Raw genomic sequence first — 19,015 nt, 5'->3', positions numbered from 1 at the left:
CCTCAGAACTCGACGACCCAGGGCGACAGCTTGAGGTTCTGTCTCAAAAACAAAAAAAAGAGTTAGAGTCTCATTCTATTATCCAGGCAGGAATGCACTGGTGGATTATAGCTTACTGCAGCCTTGAGCTCCTGAGTTCAAATAATCCTCTCTCCTTAGATTCCTGCCTAGCTAGGACTACAGGTGTGTGCTACTACAAGCAGCTAATTTTTAATTTTTTGTAAAATTGGTGTCTCACTATGTTCCCTAAACTAGCCTCAAATTCTTGGTTCCAAGAAATCTTCCCACTCTTTTATTTTTTTTTTTGAGACAGAGCTACTGTTGTTAAATAGTAGCTATTTCACTTTGTTACTCCCAGCAGCATCTAATATAGTTCTCCGTATACAAATATTTATTTATAAATGTCAGATATTTTTTAATAAGTCTTTTATACAAGAGGTTCCTCTAAGTAAATGAAATATTCATTAGCTGCAGAAATTCACTGCTCCTCTAACACAGTTCTCAAGACAATTACTGAGGATATGACTCAGCAGAATCTCACAGGCATCTTTCCCTCAACACCTTAACTAGATGCCACCTTCTAAACTACAAAATCTATAACTAACAACCTAAATAAATAAATGGGCTTGAAAAGATTTTAGGAGCCGGCAGAGTACATTCTCTCAGTAATTTTAGTATTCCTATCTATTAACTTCCTTCTGCTACAGTCATTTATATCATTGTTCAGAACGCTCATCTTTTTCTCTTTTTTTTTATTTTTGACACAGAATCTCCCTATGTCACCCTCGGTAGAGTGCTGTAGTGTCACAGCTTACAGCAACCTCTAACTCTTGGGCTTAAGTGATTGTCCTGCCTCAGCCTCCCAAGTAGCTGGGACTACAGGCACCCAGCACAATGCCCAGATATTTATCTGTTGCAGTTGTCATTGTTGCTTAGCTGGCCCAGGCTGGGTTTGAACCTGCTAGCATTGGTGTATGTGGCTGGCGCTGTAATCACTGCACTATGGGCACCAAGCTCACCATCAACTTTTTAAAGCTAGAAACCCAAACAACCAAGGCTCTTAGAAATAAGAAAGGCAGCCAGGGTGGTGACTCATGCCTGTAATCTTAGCACTCTAGGAGACCAAGGTGGGTGGATTGTTTGAGTTCAGGAGCTCCAGATCAGCCTGAGCAAGAGGGAGAGTCCATCTCTACTAAAAGTAGAACAAACTAGACAGGCATCATGGCAGACACCTGTAGTCTCAGCTTCTGGGGAGGCTGAAGTAAGAGGATCAATCACCTGAGCCCAAGAGATTGAGGTTGTTATGAACTATGATGTCTCTGTCTATAGACAGACAGACAGACAGACAGACAGATAGATAGAAAGATAGACAGACAGACAGACAGACAAACAGTAAAGTTCAAAATGAAACCCAAACATCTGGGTTCCAATGGTCAGGCATTTAAGAAATTGTGAAGAGTTGCCTACTTAACAAGCATAAAATACATTACAACATGTCAGAAGTATATTTTACACATTTCAAATTAGCTGCCTGTAAATGATGCTTTCAACCCAAAGGAGACACTTTCTCTTTTGGAATTCAGCAATGAAAAGACATCAGGCTAGATAAGAGGCAGTAGAGTCCAGACTGCCTTCATCTATGTATATTCCAAATGTCACTTATTAGCTGTGTTGGCTTGGGCAAGTTTATTAACTTACCTGTGTCTTAAATTCCTCATCTACAAATAGACATAACCATAGTATCTACTTCATATTTATTAGTATCAGTTAATATATGTATATCACTAATTCCAGATGGATTAAGTTATTTTAGCATTTTTACCAAAATATAGAATTTTTGGTAATTGTAGACATGGTAAAGGCTTTTTTAAATAACACAAAATCAGATGCTATAAAGGAAAAAATTAAAAAGTTCTACTGGTATAATATCATTCATAGCATATATAAATAACATCTCCCAATCAACAACAAAAAGAAACAGAACATCACGACTCAGCACCAAGGGTGGTGGGTTCGAACCCAGCCTGGGCCAGCTAAACAATGACAACTGCAACCAAAAAAAAAAAAAAAAAAAATAGCTGGGTGTTGTGGCGGGTGCCTATAATCTCCCAGCTACTTGGGAGGCTGAGGCAAGAGAATCGCTTAAGCCCAAGAGTTTGAGGTTGCTGTGAGGTGTGACACCATGGCATTCTACCCAGGGGTGACAGCTTGAGACTCTGTCTCAAAAAAAAAAAAAAGAAACAGAACATTAGAAAAATTAACCTGATAAATGATCTGGCAATTCAGGATTACAAAATTAGAAGACTCACACTTCCTGGTTTCATAACTTACTATAAAACTACAGTTATCAAAACAGTATGGAAGGCATAAGAACAGAAATACAGACTATTGGAGTAGAACTGAGTCCAGAAATAAAACCCATACAACTTTGACCAAATTATTTTTGACAAAAGTGCTAACTGCTAACTCTATTCAATGGGGAAAAAATAGACTCTTCAATAAATGGTGCTCTTGGACAACTGGATTTCCATATGTAAAAGAATAAAGTAGGATTCCTCACACCATATATTAAAAATTAACTCAAACGACTCAATATAAGAGCTAAAACCATAAAATTCTTAAGAGAAAACATTAGAGTTAATCTTCATGGCCATGGATTTGACAATGACTTCTTAGATATGACACCAAAAATATCAACAACAAAACAGATCAATTAATTAGACTCCGTCAAAATTGAAAGCTTTTGTATATCTAAGAACATTATCAATAAAGTAAGAAAAACAACTTAAAGAATGAGATAAGGCAAGCATGGCAGCTCATACCTGTAATCCTAGCACTCTGGGAGGCCAAAGAGGGTGGACTGTCTGAGCTCACGGGTTCGAGACCAGCCTGAACAAGAGCCAGGCAAGTGCTTATATCCCAGCTACTTGGGAGAATGAGACAAGAGGACCCAGAGTTTGAGGTTGAGCCCCAGAGTTTGAGGTTGCAGTGAGCTATGATGATCCTATGGCACTCTAGCCAGACAGGATGAGACTCTGCTAAAATAAAATGAGATGAGATGAGATGAAACATTTGGACATCATACATCTGATAGGGAATTGATGTCCAGAATATATAAGGTACTCCACAACTCAATAACAAAAAGACGAACAACCCAAATAAAAAACAAAGGACTTGAATTGACATTTTTCCAAAGATACACAAATTGCCAGAAAGCACATGAAAAGATATTCAACATCATTCATCACTTAGGGAAATGCAAATCAAAACCAGAATGAAATACCATTTGACACTCACAAGGATGGCTATAATTTAAAAAAACAAAACAAAGCACAAAATAACTAGTGTTTGTAAGAACGTGTAGAAACGGGAACCTCCTTACAGCTGGTGGTAATGTAGAATGGTTCAGCCACTATGAAAAACACTTTGGCAGGCGGCGCCTGTGGCTCAGTGAGTGGGGTGCTGGCCCCATATGCCAAGGGTGGCGGGTTCAAACCCAGCCCCGGCCAAACTGCAACAACAACAACCAAAAAAAAAAAAATAATAAATAAATAAAAGAAAAATCTTAAAAAAAAGAAAAAAAAAAAAGAAAAACACTTTGGCAGTTAGTTCCTCAAAAGGCTAAACACAGAATTACCATAAGATCCAACAACTATACTTCTAGGTATATACCCAAAGGAATTAAAAGCAGTAAGTCAAACAGATCCACTAATGTTGACCGCAGCATTGTTTACAATAGCCAAAAGATGGAAACAACTCAAGTGTCCATCAATAAATGAAAGATAAGCAAAATGTGATATATACATATGGTAGTATATTATTCATTCTTTTTTCTTTCTCTTTTTTTTGAGAGAGAGTCTTACTTTGTCGCCCTCAATAGAGTACCCTGGTGTAATAGTTTGCAGCAACCTTTTGGACTTGAGTGATCTCTTGCCTCAGCCTCTGGAGTAGCTGGGACTACCGGCACCTGCCACAACACCCAGCTATTTTTAGAGATGGGGGTCTGGCTCTTGCTCAGGCTGGTCTCAAACCCATGAGCTTATGCAATCAATCCACCTGCCTTGGCCTCCCAGAGTGCTAGGATTGAGCCACCTAGCACAGGCATGAGCCACCTCGCCCAGCCCATATTATTCACTCTTAAAAAGGAATAAAGGCCAGGCACGGTACTTCATGCCTAGAGTTCAAGACCAACCTGAGCAAGAGCAAGACCCCATCTCTAAAAACAGCCAGGCACTGGGCGGCGCCTGTGGCTCAGTCGGTAAGGCGCTGGTCCCATATACTGAGGGTGGCGGGTTCAAACCCAGCCCCGGCTGAACTGCAACCAAAAAAAAAAAAAACAGCTGGGCGTTGTGGCGGGCGCCTATAGTCCCAGCTACTTGGGAGGCTGAGGCAAGAGAATCGCTTAAGCCCAGGAGTTGGAGGTTGCTGTGAGCTGTGTGATGCCATGGCACTCTACCGAGGGCCATAAAGTGAGACTCTGTCTCTACAAAAAAAAAAACAGCCAGGCACTGTGGGGGGTGCCTTTAGTGCCAGCTACTTGGAAGGCTAAGGCCAAAGAATCGCTTGAGCCCAGGAGTTTAAAACTGCTGTCGGCGGGTGGTGCCTGTGGCTCAGTCGGTAAGGCGCCGGCCCCATATACCGAGGGTGGCGGGTTCAAACCCGGCCCCGGCCAAACTGCAAAACCAAAAAATAGCCGGGCGTTGTGGCGGGCGCCTGTAGTCCCAGCTACTTGGGAGGCTGAGGCAAGAGAATCGCTTAAGCCCAGGAGTTGGAGGTTGCTGTGAGCTGTGTGAGGCCACGGCACTCTACCGAGGGCCATAAAGTGAGACTCTGTCTCTACAAAAAAAAAAAAACTGCTGTGGGCTATGATACTACAACTCTAACAGGGTAACAAAGTGAGACTCTGTTTCGAAAAAAAAAAAAAAAGGCGGGGGGGGGTGGTATAAAGTTCTGATACATGCTACAACAAGGATAAATCTTGAAATCATTATGCTAAGCAAAATGACAGCCACAAGAACAAATATTGTTTGATTCCACTTACATGAAATATCTAGAGTGTGCAAATTCATAGAGACAGAAGGTGGATAGAGGTTACTATGGTCTGGAAGAAGGAGGATATGGGGAGTTTAATGGTTACTGAGTTTCATTTAGGAAGATAAAAAGATTTTGGTGATAGGTATACCACACTGTAAAAGCAAAAGCATTGAATTGTACACTAGAAAGTGTTTAAAATGGCCGATCTCACCACAATTTTCATAAGTCTATTAACATACCAAAACCACTGAATTGCACACATTTATGGATTTATATACTTTAGAGACAGGGTCTTGCTGTATTACTCAGGCTGTATTTTTCAATCTTTTTTATCTCACGGCACACTTGAACCTATAATCAAACCTCCACGGCACACGTTATGTTGATCAAAACAAAGAATTAAAAAAAATAATATATTTACTATGCTTTGAACTTTAGAAAATAATTTAATGGCTTGGTGCCTGTAGTTCAGCGGCTAGGGTGCCAGCCACATACGATTGGGCTGGTGGGTTCGAACTCAGCCTGGGCCTGCCAAATAACAATGACAACTATAACAAAAAAAAAAAAGAGACAGGCGTTGTGGTGGGCGCCTATAGTCCCAACTACTTGGGAGGCTGAGGCAAGAGATCACTTGAGTTCAAGAGGTTGCTGTGAACTATTACACCAAGCCTAAGAGTTTGAGGTTGCTGTGAGCTGTGATGCCACAGCACTCTACTGAGGGTGACACGGTGAAACTCTGTTTAAAAAAAAAAAAAGGAAATAATTTAGTGATCTTTAAAAATTTTTGCAACACACCTAATATGCTATCACAGCACACTGGATGAAAATCACTGGGCTAGATCATGGCTTACTGCAGCCTTAACCTCCTGGGCTGAAGTTACCCTCCTACCTCAGCCTCCAGAGTAGCTGAGACTACAGATGTGCGTTACACGACCAACTAATTTTTATTTTTTGTAAGATACTTTCTTGCTTTGTTGCCCAGGCTGGTCTTGAACTCTTGGCCTCAAGTGATCCTCCCACCTGGGCCTCCTGAAGTGCTGGGATTATAGGCATGAGCCACTAGCCACCATGCCCGGACTTAAATTGCACTCTTTAAATTGCTGAATTGTATGAAATGTGAATTATATCTCAATAAAACTGTAAAAAAAAAAAAACCCAACTTTACTAACCTAAAATTAGAATGTCATTAATTAGATCAGGCTGCTTCAGAATATATAACTGGGTCAAAGGCTATGCTGAAACTTACCGTGGCATTATTTATTTTAAAATTAAGATGAGAGACAATATTATAGAAATCTAACCTTCTTAACTAAACTTCTATTTAAAGTCTACTTTAAGATCTTTTCCAATCCTAAAACTCTACAACTCCAACTATTTTAAAATCACTCCATATATTTGGTACAGATTATGCTTGTATTTTCATTAAAGTGTATCCCTAAAGAGCTTGTCTTTACACTTTCATTGTACTGATTCAACATATATAATCAAGATATAAACTGTATTTGCAAAAAATTCAATTACATTTCTTGAAAAGTAGTACTTTTAAGACTTCAAAATGCCCCACAGTGTTCTCTAACCTAAGCTAAAGTCTAAGTACTTGTGTACTTACGCTGGGGGCAGAGGTACATACCTGTAATCTTAACACTCTGGAAAGCCAAGGTGGGTGGATTGCCTGAGCTCATGGGTTCAAGATCAGCCTGAGCAAGACCTTGTCTCTAAAAATAGCCAGGCGTTGTGGCAGGTATCTGTAGTCCCCACTACGCAGGAGGCTGAGGCCAAGAGAATCACTTAAGCCCAAGAGTTTGAGGTTGCCTCCCAGAGTGCTAGGATTACAGGGGTGATCCTACCTGGGACTATAGGCACCCACCACAATGTCTGGCTATTTTTATATTTATTTATTCATTTATTTTTAGAGACAGAGTCTCACTTTGTCACCTCGAACCTGCCAACCTCAGTATATGGGGCCGGCACCCTACTCACTGAGCCACAGGCATCGCCTGCCTGGTTATTTTTAGAGACAGGGTCTTGCTGTGGCTCAGGCTGGTCTCGAACCCGTAAGCTCAGGTGATCCACCTGCCTTGGCCTCCCAGAGTGTTAGGATTACAGGCGTGAGCCACTGTGCTCCTCGCCTTTATCTATAAATCATCAAGAATTCTCATCCAGGAACGCTTCTACATTGCTGGTGGGAATGCAAGCTAATACGACCTTTTTGGAAAGAAGTTTGGAGAACACTCAAGGGACTAAAAGCAGACATATCGTTCGATCCTACAATTCCTCTACTAGGTATATACCCAGATAATCAAAAATCATTTTACAACAAAGACATTTGCACCAGAATGTTTATTGCAGCCCAATTCATAATAGCCAAGACATGGAAACAGCCCAAGTGCCCATCAACCCATGAACGGATTAACAAATTGTGGTATGTGTACACCATGGAATACTACACAGCCATAAACAAAGGTGGAGACTTCACATATTTTCTTTTTTTTTTTTTTAAGGGAATTTGGGTGCATGTGCATTTGTGAATTTGTGTGCATACGCACACAGTTGCCTTGTTTTTTTTGTTGTTGAGGCAGAGTTCTACCCTGTGCCTGAGCAGAGTGCAGTGGCGTTGTAGCTCACTGCAACCTCAGACTCTAGCTGTGGGCATCCTGCTGCCTCAGCCTGCAAGGCTTCTGGGATTATAGGCACTCGCTGAGGTGCCCGGCTGGTTTTTACCTTTTTTTTCATGAGTCGGGGTCTCACTTTCACTCAGACAAGCCTCGAACTCCTGAGCTCAAGCAATCCTCCCATCTCAGCCTCCCACAGTGCTGGGATTACAGGTGTGAGCCACCACACCTGGCGACTTCACATCTTTTATGTTTACCTGGATGGAGCTGGAACATATTCTTCTTAGTAAAGTATCTCAAGAATGGAAAAAAAAGTATCCAATGTACTCAATACTACTATGAAATCAACATATAACCACCTACACACTCATATGAATGGCAAAACATAACTATAGTCCAGAAAGTAAAAGGGAAGAGAAGACAGAAGAGAGGGGAAGGGGGACATGGGAGGAGGAGGGTATCTGGGGGGACCTCACCTAATGTGCATGAGGCAATGGTAAATTTCAAAACTATTAAGAAATGAGTATAATTGTGATGGATGTGTTACTCAGTTCAATGTAAGCATTTCACATTGTTTATCGAAGTAGTACCCTGAACCCCATAAATGCATCAATGTACAAAGTTATGATTTAATAAAAAATAATTTAAAAAATAAAATAAAAATGTGAAAAAAAAAAGAATTTTCATCCAAATTTACTATAAGGAAAATCTTTTTTTTTTTTTTTTTTTGTAGAGACAGAGTCTCACTTTATGGCCCTCAGTAGAGTGCCGTGGCCTCACACAGCTCACAGCAACCTCCAACTCCTGGGCTTAGGCGATTCTCTTGCCTCAGCCTCCCGAGTAGCTGGGACTACAGGCGCCAGCTACAACGCCTGGCTATTTTTTTGGTTGCAGTTTGGCCGGGGCCAGGTTTGAACCCACCACCCTCGGTATATGGGGCTGGGGCCTTACTGACTGAGCCACAGGCCCCGCCCAGGAAAATCACTTTCTACTAATAAGCAATTTTTCTTTTTGGCAGAAGTAGGAGAAAATTAAAATGGACAAGATAAAAAATATAGGTGAAGGCTGGGTGTGGTGACTCACCCCTGCAATCTGAGCACTTTGGGAAGCTAAGGCTGGACTGCTTGAGGCCAGGACCTTGAGACCAGCCAGGGCAACAGAGCAAGAGCTTATCTCCACAAAAAAAAAAAAAATCAAAAAGTAGTTGGGTGTGGAACACACCTATAGTCCCATTTACATGGAAGGATGTGAAGCATGAGGATCACCTACACCCAGGAGTTTAACATTACAGTGAGCTGTGATCACACCGCTATACTCCAACCTGGGTGACAGAGCCCACCTCTAAATAAATAAAAACACAGGCTAGGGCGGCGCCTGTGGCTCAGTTGGTAGGGCGCCGGCCCCATATACCGAGGGTGACGGGTTCAAGCCCGGCCCCGGCCAAACTGCAACCAAAAAATAGCCGGACGTTGTGGCGGGCGCCTGTAGTCCCAGCTACTTGGGAGGCTGAGGCAAGAGAATCACTTAAGCCCAGGAGTTGGAGGTTGCTGTGAGCTGTGTGAGGCCACGGCACTCTACCAAGGGCCATAAAGTGAGACTCTATCTCTACAAAAAAAAAACAAAAAACAAACAAACAAAAAAAAACACAGGCTAAGCCTATAATCCTAGCACTTTGGGAGGCCAAGGTGGGTGGACTGCTTGAGTTCACGAGTTGAGACTAGCCTGAGCCAGAGTAAAACCCTGTCTCTAAAAAAATAGCCAGTAATGGCTCAGCACCTATGGCTCAAATGGCTAAGGTGTCAGCCACATACACCTGAGCTGGCGGGTTTGAATCCAGCCCAGGCCAGCCAAACAACAATGACAGCTGCAACCAAAAAACAGCTGGGCATTGTGGCGGGTGCCTGTGGTCCCAGCTACTTGGGAGGCAGAGGCAAGAGAATCACTAAAGCCCAGGATTTGGAGGATGCTGTGAGCGGTGATGTCATAGCACTCTACCCAAGGTGACAGCTTGAGGCTCTGTCTCAAAAAAAAAAAAAAATAGCTGGTGATGGGCGGCACCTGTGGCTCAAGGAGTAGTGCACTGGCTCTGTTTGCCCCGAGGGTGGCAGAGGGTTCAAACCCAGCCCCGGCCAAAAAAACTGCAAAAAAAAAATAGCCAGTGCGTTGTGGTGGGCACCTGTAGTACTAGCTACTCAGGAGACTGAGGCAAAAGGATTGCTTGAGCCTAAGTGTTTTGTTTTGAGACAGAGTGTCAAGCTGTCACCCTGAGTAGAATGCTGTGGTATCACAGCTCACAGCTACCTCACACTCTTGGGCTTAAGCGATCCTCTTGCCTCAGCTCCCAAATAGCTGGGACTATAGGTGCCCACCACAATGCCCAGCTATTTTTTTGTTGCAGTTGCCATTGTTGTTTTAGCTGGCCTGGGCTGAGTTTGAACCCTCCAGCCTCAGTTTGAACCCTCCAGTCTATGTGGCCGGCGCCCTACCCACTGAACTATGGGCACTGCTGAGCCTAAGAGTTTTTGAGGTTGCTGTGAGCCGTAACACCACAGCACTCTACCAAGGGTGACAAAGTAAGACTCTGTCTCAAAAAAAAAACCACAGGCTAAACTATCATATACAATACTTGATGAGTAAAGACTTTTTCCTTAAATAACAATCAACTTTAGGATTATGAAAATAGAAGGAAAACAAACGCAAGTTTTATTTTATTTTATTATTTATTTATTTATATTTTGAGACAAAGTCTCACTCTGTCACCCTGGGTAAAGTGTCACTGTATCATCACAGTTCACAGCAATCTCAAATTCTTGGACTCAAGAAGTCCTCCTGCCTCAGCCTCCCAGTGCCTGGGACTACAGGCATCTGCCACAATACCCATCTACCTTTTCTATTTTCAGTAGAGATGGGGGTCTCACTCCTGCTCAGGCTGGTCTCAAGCTCCTGAGCTCTAGCAGTCCACCTGCCTTAGCCTCCCAGAGTGCTAGGATTATAGGGGTGAGCCAAAGCGCCTGGCCAAAAACTGTAAATTTTGAAAAAGAAAAATGTTTTGAGTAACTGCTTAACACATAAAATAAATGCTTGGTCCCAATGTTGACTGAATGAAAGGTACAAAACAAGTTACAATTAGCCCAAAAAGTAAAATTAATAAAGTTGTAGAACCTGAGAGTTAGAAGGAAACAGATTCAGTAGTTCTTAAGGATATATAATATTTATGGAGATTGGGGAATACAGGGTGTTTAAATGCAGATTCCTCGAGATTATACTAAACTAAGATCAACCACTGCCACTCCAGTGTGGGCAACAGAGCAAGACTCTGTCTCAAAAAATGCAGATTCCCAAGCTCAGTGTCCAGAGACTTGAGTTCAGTATGCCTAAGGAGGTACCCAGGAATCTGCATTTCAAACATGACAGTCCAACCATTCAATATTACAACTGAGAAAACTAGGTTAAGTAACCTTTTTGCTCAGAATCACACAGAATCTGGGTCTCATTAACTTAGGACAGGGGTCTTCCCACTACAACACTTAAACCATGTACTGGCTTAAAGAACTGGTACAAAGAAATATATCATTTGAATCAGTAAGTATTCCTAGAATATGTCTTGACTCCAATTCCTTTTGTTATTCATTCAATAAGTATTTCTTTTTTTTTTTAGACAGAGTCTCACTATGTCACCCTTGGTAGAGTGCCGTGGCATCACAGCTCACAGCAACTTCAAACTCTTCGGCTTAAGTGATTCTCTCAGCCTCCTAAGTAGCTGGGACTACAGGCGCCCACCCCAACACCCAGCTACTTTTTGGCTATAGTTGTCACTTCTGTTTGGCAGGACTGGGCTGGGTTCGAACCCACCAGCTCTGGTGTATGTGGCTGGTGCCCTAGTCGCTGTGCTACAGGCTCCGAGCCTCAATAAGTATTTCTTAAATTTCTTCTATGTACATGGCAATATGATTACAAAACAATGTAACATATTAATGCTATCCTCTGGAAGCAATTATGAATTGAAAACACAAGGAAAATACAAAAAACTGATATTCAACAGCAGACAATATATGAGTAGGCGCCAAAATAAGTAGAATGGCCAGTTATAAAATTAACTGATTTAGGCCCGGCGCCCATAGCTCAGTCATTAGGGGGCTGGCCACATACACCAGAGGTGGCAGGTTCAAACCCAGCCCAGGCCTGCCAAAAAACAAAAATGACAACTACAACAAAAAAATAGCCGGGCGCTGTGGCAGGCACTTGTAGTCCCAGCTACTTGGGAGGCTGAGACAAGAGAATCACTTAAGCCCAAGAGTTTGAGGTTGCTGTGAGCTGTGACGCCATAGCACTCTACCAAGGGTGACATAGTGAGACTCTGTCTCAAAAAAAAAAAAAAAAAGGAAAAAACATTAACTGATTTACTGATTTGACTCAGTACTTTTTATCGTTAAAATTTACTCACTACAGATCAATACTCAATTTCTTCTCTTTCACAGTTAAAAAAGCTAGCCATAATGAAAGAAAGTTTTCTCTCCCCTCTTTTCATAAACTGATCAGCATCAATCCACTACCATCACATCATCCTATGTGTCAGGATAGTCCTTATAGAGACCCAGGTTTATATAATTTTAATGGAGAATCCTAATTAAAATCTTGGCCCCAATCAAATGGTAATAGAAGCCCTGCTACTAGACCATCTTCCTGATTATACATGTATGTGGTAGACTGAGGGTTTCAATTCTTCATTCTTCTGCAATAGTACCATATACTTATATGTTATATTAGTCTCATTTTAGGCAAAGTATACTTTGATACCTCTTGTCTTTAGGTTTGGCCATATGACTTAGAGCAGAATCTGGAAATGTACTAGTGGGGTTGGGCACCCTCTTCTTTTTTTGCCAAGACTATGACACAAACTTCCTCCAGATACATGTTACCCCTCCCTCTAGCCTGGGTCTCCGAAGGAGACATAAAGAGCAGAATAAATGCTTATTGTTGCATGCCACTAAAATTTTATGGTTACAAATTATTAGGAAGCAAGAAGTTACCCAATCACCGTATTTAATAAATCCAAACAATCAGGACAGGTAATACAAAGCAGTGGTCCTCAAACTTGTCTGAGTGAGATGCTCTTGGGTTTCAAATTAAAAAAAAAAAAAAATATATATATATATATATATATATATATATCCCAGAGAAATCAAGATCCATTCAATATATCTAGGCTGCTAAGCCAAAAATATACATTTTGTCAAGAACCACAGGTAATTCTGTTGCAGTGCCCACACTCTGAGAAACACTAAAATGAAGATTACTAAATTTCTAGGTACTTAGCAATATTAACTAACTGCTCAAAAATTCACAAAATAGGGCGGCCCCTGTGGCTCAAAGGAGTAGGGCATTAGCCCCATATACTGGAGTGGTGGGTTCAAACCCAGCCCCAGACCAAAACTGCAAAAAAAGAAAAAACTCAAAATAGATGAATCTCACTTTTTTTTTTTTGAGACAGAATCTCACTTTGTTGCCCTCAGTAGAGTGCTGTGGTGTCACAGCTCAAAACAACCGTCAACTCTTGGGCCTCACAAGTAGCTGGGACTACAGGTGTCCACCACAATGCCTGGCTATTTTTTTGTTGTTGTTGCAATTGTCATTATTGTTTAGCAGCCCGGGCTGGGTTCGAACCCGCCAGCTTCTGGGCACGTGGCTGGTGCCATAACCACTGTGCTATGGGCACCAAGCCTGAATCTCACTTTAGACAATGTATGTGTTCCTGAAGAGATGTATGCAAAACCGCAATCTAGTCAAGTGAAATATTTCAAACACATATAGAAGTTTGACCTTTAAATAATACCTGCATTGTAGTCTCTTATTAAAATTAAGAGTTTGTATATAAACTAAGCAAGTAAAAAATTCTATTTTTTTGCATACCAACAATTTTTGGGGTTTTTTGGGGTTTTTTTTTTTCAGTTTTTGGCCAGGGCCAGGTTTGAACCTGCCATCTCCGGTATATGGAGCCGGTGCCCTATTCCTTTGAGCCACAGCGCTGCCCCCAACAATTCTTAGAATTAAGAACTCCAGGGTGGCTCCTGTGGCTCAAAGGGGTAGGGCGCCAGCCCCATATGCTGGAGGTGGCGGGTTCAAACCCAGCCCCGGCCAAACACTGCAAAAAAAAAAAAAAAAAAAAACTCCAAGACCTATATGGAATAAGTGGAAAGACAGATTCAAAAGAAATTATTTTATTCATGATCTCAAAAAGGGACGTGCTTATCAATTAGTATTCTGGCACTTTTTTCCTGTTCAACTGCACTATTTGCACCTGTCTAGTTACATCACTGCATGTACATATCCCAAATCCATACAAGCCATCTCTAGTCACCTCGAAATTAATGAAGCTGCACTAGCCGCTCCAATATTAGGCAAAGTTTCACACATTCAGAATCATGATATTTGCACAACCAGTGCTGTACTAACATGCTGTGTCTGCATCTTTTCAAAGGCTAATCTGGTGAAGACGTTACTCTATCTCATGTACCCAATTACATTCAGAAGTAACTAATGTAACTAATGTGATTGATAGCAACAGCAGCAACAATCACTATCAATCACTGATTAGTGATTAGTGATTAGCTATCAATCACTGATTAGTGATTGTTGCTAACAATCACGAATGTGCCGGCTATAATCTTGACCCCATAATTTACTGGCTTCACTCTCCCTCTCTGTAAATATGGAATAATAAAGATCAAATGAGAAAATATATGTAAAGTTATTTGAATAGTTGCTGGTACACAATAAGGGCTCAATAAAATACTTGCTATTATTGTTACAGCTCTGAAATCCAGCTTCACAAATTTTGTCATCTGGTGCTATGAAATATTAAAGAAAAAAAGACTAAGGCTCAGTGCCTGTGGCTCAAGCGGCTAAGGCGCCAGCCACATACACCTGAGCTGAAAGGTTGGAATCCAGCTAGAGCCGCCAAACAACAATGACAGCTGCAACCAAAAAATTAGCCAGGCATTGTGGCAGGCGCCTATAATCCCAGGTACTTGGGAGGCAGAGGCAGGAGAATCACTTGAGCCCAGGAGTTGGAGGTTGCTGTGAGCTGTGATGCCACAGCACTATACCCAGGGTAACAGCTTGAGGCTCTGTCTCAAAAAAAAAAGAAAGAAAGAAAGAAAAAAGAAAAAAAGACTAAAACTACTTTGAAGCAATGATTCTTTTAATCTATCCCTTTTAAGGGATATTAGTCAAGAATATTTTCTTAATATTTACCAAACAGAAATTAAGTTTATTTTTAAATCAATGTTTTTTGCTTACTTTTATCAGTTCTAAATACAAAATTATGTCATTATAAATACGACTACATTCTAAAAAGATCAAGAATAACGAAAAACACTGAAAAGTCTAAGTTCTGAGATTTATGTTCACATAATAACTGGTTAAACTTAAGGCCTTTTACTCTCTTCATATACAGGAACCACATGGCTTACAGCTAGAGAATTTAAATAGCTAACATCACATAAAAGAAATTTAGAGAAAAATCACCCATTTTTACTCTGAAAGGAACTACAATGATTAAAATACTAGTTTCAAAATAAACTCAAAAATTCAAATTATTTTAACGCAATTATACAGATTTGTCATAAATTATAGGCACTAATCAACAATACCAAAAGCACCAAAAGGAACTTCAAATTTTCATTCAGTATTTCCCAGGGAAGAATTTTAAATGAGAATAAGTAACCTCTGTGTCTAACATAATAAGGAAAAATTTATTGAATGTGAAAATTATACACTTATTTAACAAAAATGACTAGGCAATATCATTTTGCTTTTTACTCATTTTTAAAAGCATAATCCACTTGTCCATCCTAAACCAAATTTAAGAATCACATGGACAATTTACTCCTAAAAATTTATAAACACATATCACCAAAAGACTGCTTGAAGAAGTAACTGCAAATAGATTATGTGGCTTTTTTCCCCAAGGTGCTTAAGAGCTAAAAGGAAAATAAAATATCCAAAGGAAAGGATAACTATCATTTAGGTTTCAGTACAATGTCAAAAGAACTTTCAGGAGTCCAATCTCCTAGAAGTCTGATGTCAGGTCAAAGTTGTCTCAATGACAGGAAAGCCAATAAATGCCAGACAGCTAATAGTAAAGTTATCAAAATACTTCTATGCCCAACAATACTGTAATTCCAGAAGCATACAAAATACTAGTGTCCGGGTTGAAAAGATAGAGATACAATTACTGAAATACTTAGGAACAATAATACTAATGATAATAGTAAGATAGATAAACGGTATTATACAATGTATCCATAATCTGAGTTCTGGCTTTCTCAATATTTATTCTATTCATTCGGTAACATTTTTGAATAATGAAAGTAACATGGATTCCCAAAGAGTGATCTAAATCTAAAATTAAGGTTCCAGCGTGTGTTCTCCAGTTGATGTTCTTTTTACTATAAACCAAATCCGCTTATTTATATTAAAACAAAATCGACAGCTCTGTTTCCAAAGATCTTATAATAGACACTGTTCACTGGTGATTAAAATATTATTTTTAATCTTTGCATTACCTCACAGCTAAAAATGTCAAGATACCACACCCAATATGTCTTTTTTTTTCCCGTGGAGGGGGGGTGTGGGGACTATGGAAGTGGGGATAGCAAACTACACAAAAACATTAAAGGTGATTTCCCTGGAAGGAGTGGGAAAGGCGCGCAGGCACCCGGTGACGGCTCCCCTCCACAATGCTCCAAGGGGGACCCGTCGCGTAGGGCGAGCACAGGCCTCGGCCTCTGCGGGCTCCCTCCCATACCACCCGCAGGGGAAGTGGCCGGGACGCGCCACCCCCGGCTACTCACCGGCCGCAGTGCTGACCAGCAGGACCGTCCACAGTAGCCAGGGCACCCGCCAGGGCCGCTGCAGCGAGGAAGTCATCCCTGGGCCAGCCAAGAAGAAAGAAAGCAAAGAAAAGAAATATGGAAAGTAGATACGGGCGGAGAAACACGGCCAGGAGGCTCGTCTTCTCTCTCGTGGACTTATCCTGCCCGTATCACAATGCAGTTTGAAAGGACAAATGGCAGATGAGAGGACCTAGCTGCAGAGCTTATATTCCGCAGCTGCAATTCCCTTCATTTCTTTCCCTCGCGCCTGGAAGGGTTCATTCGTCTAGGACCGGGTGCCTCAGCCTTCCAAACTGAAGGCATGTCCGTGGGGAGAAGCAGGGAGCCAAGAAGAAATCCCCTCCCGCAAGTTATTTCCCTCGTAGTTTCACGATATCAAAAAAATATCCAGGTCTGGGAGAAAACATATCCAGGATGTAGGTAGTCGGGCAGAGGGTGGGGATCCGACGGGGTCAGGGAACTAGTTCCCGACTGCCGAGAAGGGCGAAGCCGGGCGGGCTGAAGCCCCCGGCAGACCGAGTCGCATCGCCCGCGGCTCCGGGGAGGCAGGATCCCTTAAGTTTCGCTTCGGTGCTTCCTTCACTCCGATTTCCAGAACAAATCCTCTTCCTCGACTGGATCGAAAAAGGTGCCTGCCTCCATGGACAAGCCCACAGCCTCCACGCTTTCGCGGAACAATCGCGCGAGGGTCGAGCAGACCGCGCGGAGAGCTAGGGGCGGTGGGAAGCGGGGGAGGGGTCGGCCGGCAGGGCCCGGAGCTCCCCAAGACAGCAGGCGGAGAGGGGGGTGCGGAAGACTGCCCCCGTCTAGCCCTCCCGGTGCGCTCCTTTTTCTATCTCGCGCGCGCTCTTTTATTCCAGCCGCTGGATCTTGCCTGAGGTAAATTCCACCATGAATACGTCGTCTTCTCCCGTCAGTGGATCCTGGGAGCGAATCACGACCCCCCGAACAAGCCGCCGCCGCCGCCGCCGCCTTGTTTTCCCGCAGCTCTGGGCTCCGGGCGGAGCTCCGGCGTCGCGGGCCGAGGGCGGGGGGCGGCGGGAGGGCGGATGTAGGTGGCCCGGGAGGGGAGCGGGCAGCGGGGCAGCTAGACACACTGCACCCCACGGGGAAGCACTTCCAGTGGCTCCGAGCAGACCAGACACAAAGGGGGGAGTCGCTGCAGCTGCCTGTCTGCGGCGCTCCGGGTCACCGGACTGGCCCCGCCTCTGCCGCCGCCTCCGCCTCCTCCTCAGTCTCCGGCTCTTCCCGGCCCTGTCTGCCTCCGGCCTGTGGTGCAGCGCGGGCGGCGACGGCGGCGGCGAGACGAAGCCCACACTGCGCCTGCGCGCTCCGGCCTGCCCGGCCCCGCCCCTGGTTCCTGGGCTGGCTGGGGACTCGCAGGCCCTCTCGCGGCGTGTCTCTCCCTTGAATCGCCGAGCGCAGGGTGGGGCTGGCTGTCCGCGGCAAGAAGCAGTCTCCTCTCTCTTTTCTCTTTTCTCTCTCTCTCTCTCTCTCTCTCTCTCTCTCTCTCTCTCTCTCTCTCTCTCTCTCTCTCTCTCTCTCTCTCTCTCTCTCTCCTCTCTCTCTCTCTCTCTCTCTCTTTCTCTCACACACACACACACACGCCATATGTGTGTGTGCGCTTATGTCTGCGCGCGCGTGTTTTGAGAGCAGCTACGTCTTTTGTCCAGAGTTCGGCATACTCTTACGAGCTCTGTGATTTAGCTCAACTGAATCGTTCCTGTCTCCTCTACACTATTAGAGGAAAGCCTCGAGGGACAGAACTGCTCCCGCCAACCCCCCGTTGTTTCTCGGGGCCGGAGTCTCCCTCTCCGTAGCCCAAAGAATCCGGATGGACCCGCCTTTCCAGACCCGCAGACCTTGGCTTCCTCAGACTTCCTCACTGATTCAAAACAAAAGCTGGAATTGGAAAGACCATTTGACGTGTTTTCTCTAATCGACCTCCTGTTTTTCTTCAGGCATCCATTACCAGATCCCTTCTTAGATGACAGGAATTTTGAACATTTGCAAGGATGGGGGGAAGCCAGGGGGGGAAAATTCGGCAAACCGTCCGGCCGTGGGTGCACGTATGTCTATGCAGCGCAGTTTCCACTTCCCGGGAAAAGGGCCTGTATTCACAGAGGCCGGGGGACTTGGGGGGCTAGTAGGGCACGTGAAAGGGAAACTGACATAGGGAGTTGGTTGCCTCAGCAGCGGAGGAGTCTTCCGCACTCAAGGAATTAAGGTTCTGTTGATATCGCAGTTTCCTAGAATCTGTTTAGTCCATTTTTTCCATTTGCAAATCTGGTTTTTACACAAGAAACCAGGCTGGGGCAGGGTTTTCTCCCTCGGCCCTACAGCACTTACAACATCCCTGAGGAATCAGCCGACTTGGGTGGGATTTGGCTGGGGGAGACAGGAGAAGGTGACGCGCGCCTGGCGCCCTGATCAGAAGTCTGGGTTTAATTCTTAGCTGCGAGGTGAAAAATT

General features: G+C 43.3%; 1 protein-coding gene across 2 annotated transcripts in view; it reads right to left on the bottom strand.

The window, feature by feature from the left end:
* BMPR2 (bone morphogenetic protein receptor type 2) overlaps positions 1-17,844 on the bottom strand; it is a 196,985-nt gene extending 179,141 nt beyond the window's left edge. For both annotated transcript variants that reach the window (XM_053596834.1, XM_053596836.1), the window contains exon 1: positions 16,502-17,844. In XM_053596834.1, the coding sequence (XP_053452809.1) occupies positions 16,502-16,577 (76 nt within the window). In that variant the 5' untranslated portion in view covers positions 16,578-17,844. The remainder of the gene's footprint in view (positions 1-16,501) is intronic.
* Positions 17,845-19,015: the final 1,171 nt, after the last annotated feature.

Source organism: Nycticebus coucang, chromosome 7 (assembly GCF_027406575.1).
Source record: "Nycticebus coucang isolate mNycCou1 chromosome 7, mNycCou1.pri, whole genome shotgun sequence".
NCBI classification, from domain to species: Eukaryota; Metazoa; Chordata; class Mammalia; order Primates; family Lorisidae; genus Nycticebus; species Nycticebus coucang.
This window is presented reverse-complemented; position numbering and strand designations above follow the sequence as displayed.